The following is a 6,140-nucleotide window of genomic DNA, read 5'->3' as shown; positions in this document are numbered from 1 at the left end:
GAAGAGAAGAGAAGAGAAGAGAAGAGAAGAGAAGAGAAGAGAAGAGAAGAGAAGAGAGGAGAGGAGAGGAGAGGAGAGGGGAGGAGAGGGGAGGAGAGGAGAGGAGAGAAGAGAGGAGAGGGGAGGAGAGAGGAGAGGAGAGGAGAGGAGAGAAGAGAAGAGAGGAGAGGAGAGGAGAGGAGGGAGGGGGGAGGGAGGGAGAGACAGAGAGACAGAGACAGACAGAGAGACAGAGATAGAAACAGAGAGAGATTTTGAATGTGTTCTGAATACTGGGTGTGTGACTGGCTGCCTTTAGCCGTGTTTCATAATGTTTACCACTAATTTAGCATGGGGCACGCATGTTGCTGTGCGTACGCCTGTGTGTGTAGGGTCCTGTGTAGGGTTGGCTGATTGTGCGCCTGTGACTGTTCAGTTGTGTTTGTGGCAGTCTCTGTAACTATATGGGAAACGCTGGCTGTTATGATAGAGTGTGTAATTGTGCACATCTGATAGTGTGTGTGTGTGTGTGTGTGTGTGACTGAGTGGTGGGTCTCTGTGACTAACTCGGGGAGTGTGTGTGTGCACGCGCACGCGTGTGCACGCTCGAGTGTGCATGTGTGAGATCAGGACTCCAAGAGGCCCTAGGGACAGGGAGCGGGGGCGGGTGTGGGGATCGGGAGGGAGGGGGCCAGGGGCGGGGCTGCCCCCAGGGTGCTCTGGCAGCTGCTCCCTCCAGCCTCAGCCTCTGCCATTGAGGCAGAGAAGGAGCAACAGGTAAGATCCCCTTCCTGCTCCCTTCCCCTTCATTTGCCCTCCTTCTGTCCCCCCATCCCGCTATTCCTCAATCCTTCCATCCCATCCCTTCATTCCTCCTCCGACCCTCGTCTCCTTGTCTTTCTCTCCCCTTGTCTCTCCATCCAATTGTTCCCCATCATTGTTCACAATCTCTCTGTCCCCCTCCTTCTGTCCCTCTGTCCCTCTGTCCCTCTGTCCTCCCCCAGGAGTGGAAGCTCAAGATTTGTTTATGCTGGGGGCTGGGATCCTGGCTGTCTGGACCCTTCTCTCCCCTAGTGCTAGCTAATGAGTCAGTGACTTGGAGCTGGGGGTTGGGGAAGAGTGGGGGCCTCCTGGTGAGGAGAAGAGGGGGCAGCTGGTGCTTAGCTCTTAATTAGCCCACCTCCCCAGGCCCCCTCTCTTCTCCCACCAGGACTTTAATTCCCTTTTGCTCTAGAGCTGGTGCTAATTGGCATGAGGAGTCCTCCCCGCTCCTTTCCACCTTTCCCCCCACCTTGGCCCTGACACCCACCAAGACATGAATATAGTCCATCCCCCACCTCCCTCAGCTCCAGGGGAATGATAGGACATAGACAACCAGGATTGGGGGGCGACTGATACAGAGACCATCCCCCATCTTTTCACCCCTCCATGTTCCCAGTCCTATGTTTTCTCCCTCTGAACCCTATTCTTCATCCCTGTTTCCCCATTCCTCTGTTCTTCATCACTATCTGCTTACTTTTCCATACCATTCTCTGCCTGTATCCCCATAACTGCTTCGTCCTATCCTCTTGCCCCTTCCGTCCCTTTGTGCCTCTGTTCCCCATTCCTGTTTCCCTCATCCCTCTGTTCCTTCATCTTCCTCTTCTCTTCCATCACTGTCCTTCATCTCTTTCACTCCTCTGTCCCTTCATCTCTCTTTATACATTTCTCTGGTTTTTCCTATTTCCTTCCCTCTGTCCTCTCACTGAGTTTTCATTTTCCTTCATCCTTTTGTTCTTTATCCTTATCATCCAGCCCCCTGTGCCTCCATCCCTCTGTCCCCATCCCTGATTCCTTCCACTCTTGCCCCTCCACTCTGTCTCTCCGTCCTCTCCAATGCTTGTTTTCTTGCATCGCTATCCTTCATCCTTGGTTCTCCATTTCTGTTTCCCTCCACCCCACCCACCCCTATTCTGCCCCCTGCCCCTCATCATTATCTTCCAACTCTATCCCTCTTCCCATTCCTGTTTTCTCCAATTCCTATCCCTTGTTTCTTATTCCTGATATTCCATCCCTTGGTCCTTCATCCTTCTCTTCCAACCCTCCATCCCTCCATCCCTCTGCTCACCCTTGCTTGTTTTCTCTCATCCCTCCTATTTCTCTCCATCCCTCTGTTACCCATCCCAATTTCTCTACATCCCATTCTTTCTCAGCCCTGTCTGTTCTGCAGTCCTTCTCTACTAACACCCTATTCCTCAATCTACTCCTGGTACTCCCACTTCCCTCAACTATCCCTCATCTTCATTTCTCCATTCCCGACCCTTCATTCCCGTGCCTCATCCATCTGTTCATTCATGTCTGTTTGTTTTTTTTAATCCCTAACCCCCACCCCCTTTTCCATTCCTAATTCCTGAACCTTTACCCCTATGCCTTATTCCTATGTCCCCTTATGATGATTTTCTTTCATTTTTGTCTCTTTTCTCCTGCTTCTCTCCACTCCTATTCCCTATGTCTCTATTCTCCATTCCTCCATGTCTCTATTCTCCATTCCTCCATCCTTCATTTCAATTTCCCTCCATTTCCCTGACCCCCTTCTTTCAATTCCTCCCAGCTCTCTGTTCCCTATCCCTTTGTCCCTTTGTCCCTTTGTCCCCAGGGTATCTGTAGGAGCGTTAACCCCTTCTTCACAACAATGTCCAACAACATGGCCAAGATCGCTGAGGCCCGAAAGACGGTGGAGCAGCTAAAGCTGGAAGTCAACATCGAACGCATGAAGGTATGCACAATTCGGGAACCGGGAGGTAAGAATGGAGGCTAGGGAAATAGGGGACAAAGGGATTCACTCCTCAGACCTGGGACTTGCATTGTCCATTGGGACCAGAGAAAAGAAGAGAAGGAAAAACACCTGGTGTTTGGTGTAGTAAATACAGTGTTGGACTTGAAGACAGGAGAATGGGTTTGAAACTTGCCTTAGACACTTACTCCTCTGTGGTTATTGGTAACTATTGGTAAATAAGACCTCTCAGAGTCTCAGTTTCCAAATATGGAAAATGGGGATAATAACAATGCTTGGGCTATCTGTCTTTCAGGGTTGCAGAGAAAAGTACTTTGTAAGTCTAAAAGCATCTTATGGTGTATCTCAGCCAATTCTTGTGAAAAAGAAGGCATGAAGTGAGCTAGATGAAAGTATAACTAGATGGATTCTAATGGCCTGTACAACTTTGAAAGAGGTCTCTAGTGGAGTGCCTTAGGGATCTGTAATTGGCCTTGTAATGTTGAATATTTTTTATTAATGACTTGGATAAAGGCATAGGTGGCATATTTATAAAATTTGGAGATAATACAAAGCTGGGAGGGAAAGCTGACCCTGGATGAAAGAGTCAGGATTCCCAAGGGTCTTGACAGGGTAGAGCACTGGGTTGAATATAATAAGATAGGCAACCAGGTCCCAATGAGTAAAAATAACGAATCTCCTGAAGGGAGTTTATGTTTATGTGTATGTTTAAATTCACACTATCTGAAGATATGAATGTAAAAATAAAATATATAAAGATGTGAAAATAAATGTAAAATATTGTAACTGATTTCAACCCAATGGAAATATGCAGTGCGAATTCAAATAAAAGACCACTTTGCCTAGCTGTATGACCCTGGGCAAGTTACTTAACCCCAATTACCAAAATAAAAAAACCAAAAAAAAAAACCCACTTTGGGGGATTCCTTATCCACAGTAATCAGGAACTGTGTCTAATTCAATAAGGATAACAGTAAAGTTTTATACTTAGGTTCAGGAAATCAGTTTCACTAATATAAGATGGTTAAATAGCATTTGTCTGAAAAAAAATCTAGGATCATTAGTGGATTGTAAATTCAGTATGAACCAACAGTGTGATACGGAAGAAGAAGGAGGAGAAGGACCTTAGCAGTCATTGGATTCAACTCCCTCATTTTTCAAATGTGGAAACTGAGTCACAGAGCAGGGGAGTAACTTGCCCAGAGTCACATAGCTAGTAAGGGTTTGATGAAGGCTTTGAACTCAGGTCTTCCTGACTCCAGTTTGAGTTCCCATCCTGTCTCTGGTATATCCTGGCTATGTGACCTAGGGCCAGGCACATAACCTCTCAGTACCCCCAGGTAACTCTCCAAGACTATAAGTTGGAGAACAGGTGATGAGCTATATTGGAGAAGAGTAGGCTAGAGATGAGTGGCATGATAGCTGTATCTGAGTACTTAAAAGTGGAAGAGAGATTAGGCCCATTTTGTTTGTCCTCAAAGGGCTAGACTAGAACCAAACATGAAAATCTAAGCTTCATGTCAGGAAAAACTTCCTAATGATTCATCCTATCCAAAAGGCTTCCATGGGAGGTAGTGAGTTCTTTCTCTATGGATGTCTTCCAATAGCCACGCAAGGGTCGGATGGCCATTTGCCGGGTGGGTTGTATTGGGGGATACCCTTTATGAGCACAGACTTATCCAGCTGATCACTGAGATCCCTTCCCATCTGGGCATTCTTTGCTATAAATATAAGCTTTTGCTAGCGGTAAGGACGTTAGACAAAGGGATCGCATGTGACGTTGGGTAAGACCCGTCACCTTTCTGAGCCTCAGTCTTCGCGTTTGTAAAATGGGTGGGTTGGTGCAGTTAGCATGGTGCTGTGCAGGGTGGGGCAGGGAGAGATGCTGGATTTGGCATCGGAGGGCCTGGGTTTGAATCCAGGCTTCTCCTCTTACTCCCTGTGTTATCTTGGGTTGCAAGTCTTTGGACTTTCTGATCTCTAAAATGAAGGGGCTTGACTTGAGGTCCCCATTCAGCTTCAGATCTTTGATTCCACATAGCTTAAGATCACCTCTCAGATCTCCTCCAGTCCTAAATCTTACGATCATGTGACATAACAGCTGGAGGTCTAGGCTGTCACTATTGCTGCTGTTGGCATTGAGAAGAGACTCACGTCCTTCCATCTCTGCTGCAGTTTTGGAGTCGGCCAGCGGGCGTCGCTGCTGGGAGGGAGGGAGGCTGAGATTCCGAGCGTGGCCAAGTGGTGGCGCTATGGGTACCAGGACTGGGCGGGGAGCCTAGACCAGCGGCCCCGCCCGTGGGTGTTCCTGACGAGCGGCAGGGTAAGGGTGCATTCCCAAGCTCGACCACGCGGGGGCACGGCTATCATTAGGTCTGGGAAGAAGGCTGCGATTCCAGCCGTGGCCATGTGGTGGTGCTGCGCACCGGCGACCACGGAGAGATATTCGGTGTAGTTCCAGACTCGACCAGAGGGTGTCGCCTAAAGGGGCCTCTGTGGGCTTGGGTGGGTGGTGGCTAGAGATGCGCTTAACCCTTTACCTCCCGCTTCAGGTGTCCAAAGCCGCGGCCGAGCTGCTGGCCTTCTGCGAGGCGCATGTGAAGGAGGACCCACTGGTGACCCCGGTGCCCGCGGCCGAGAATCCCTTCCGCGAGAAACGACTTTTCTGCGTCCTGCTCTGAATCCCCCAGCCCCCGAAAAAAATACAGAAATAAAATGAATGACTTCTGCATCTCCTGGTCTTTTGTGGGCAACTGAGGCACGCGGAGTGGGGGTGGTTGGGACAAGAGACCTAGATTTCCCGAAATCCCGTATCCTCCCCCGGGAATATTGAGGCCCCCAATCTGGAAGACACTTAATCCAAGGCTACCTAGCTAGCCTAGGCAGTGGGAGTGACAGGGTGGGGATGCTGAGAGAGGAAGCCTTCGTCCTCTCCCCGCCCCCGCCCCTCTTCTCCAGCATCCCCCGCATTTGACGGCCCGTGAGCAGCTCCGATCTCCTCCCCCTCCTACTGGACCACTCCCCGAGGCCAGCCCCCGTTCTCTTCGCGCCTGGTCCCCTCTATTCTCCAAGTTTGGCTGTATCTCCTAGCCCATCTCCCATTCTGACCCAGACCGCATCCTGCCCGTTAGCCGCCGCATCTGGGTGGGCGACGTACTCACACTTGTCCCCTCGGGTGCTCTAACTGAGCCCCTGTATTGCTTCCCCTTCGCTCCCCCTGCATTTGCCCCCCCCCCCAGCTGGGCCCTCCCATGTACTGATTTTCGCTGTCTGTGCGCTCGCAAGTGGGGACAGCTGCCAGGACTGAGACCCCATCCCATCCTTGTCTCTAAGAGAAGAGGCGCCTCTGGGCCCGCGGGCACATTGATGGGCGCGCTGGGGGGAGGAG

At 50.2% G+C, this 6,140-nt stretch overlaps 1 protein-coding gene across 1 annotated transcript in view; it reads left to right on the top strand.

Annotated features, from left to right (window-relative positions):
• Positions 1-5,433, top strand: part of LOC114031033 (guanine nucleotide-binding protein G(I)/G(S)/G(O) subunit gamma-8) — a 16,608-nt gene extending 11,175 nt beyond the window's left edge. The window contains exons 2-3 of the mRNA XM_027846035.1: positions 2,615-2,734; positions 5,305-5,433. Of these exons, the coding sequence (XP_027701836.1) occupies positions 2,651-2,734; positions 5,305-5,433 (213 nt within the window). The 5' untranslated portion in view covers positions 2,615-2,650. The remainder of the gene's footprint in view (positions 1-2,614; positions 2,735-5,304) is intronic.
• The last annotated feature ends 707 nt before the right edge of the window (positions 5,434-6,140 follow it).

Source organism: Vombatus ursinus, unplaced genomic scaffold, assembly GCF_900497805.2.
Source record: "Vombatus ursinus unplaced genomic scaffold, bare-nosed wombat genome assembly UNPS02015030.1, whole genome shotgun sequence".
NCBI classification, from domain to species: domain Eukaryota; kingdom Metazoa; phylum Chordata; class Mammalia; order Diprotodontia; family Vombatidae; genus Vombatus; species Vombatus ursinus.
The sequence above is the reverse complement of the archived record's forward strand: the minus strand, read 5'-3'. Positions and strand labels throughout refer to the sequence as shown.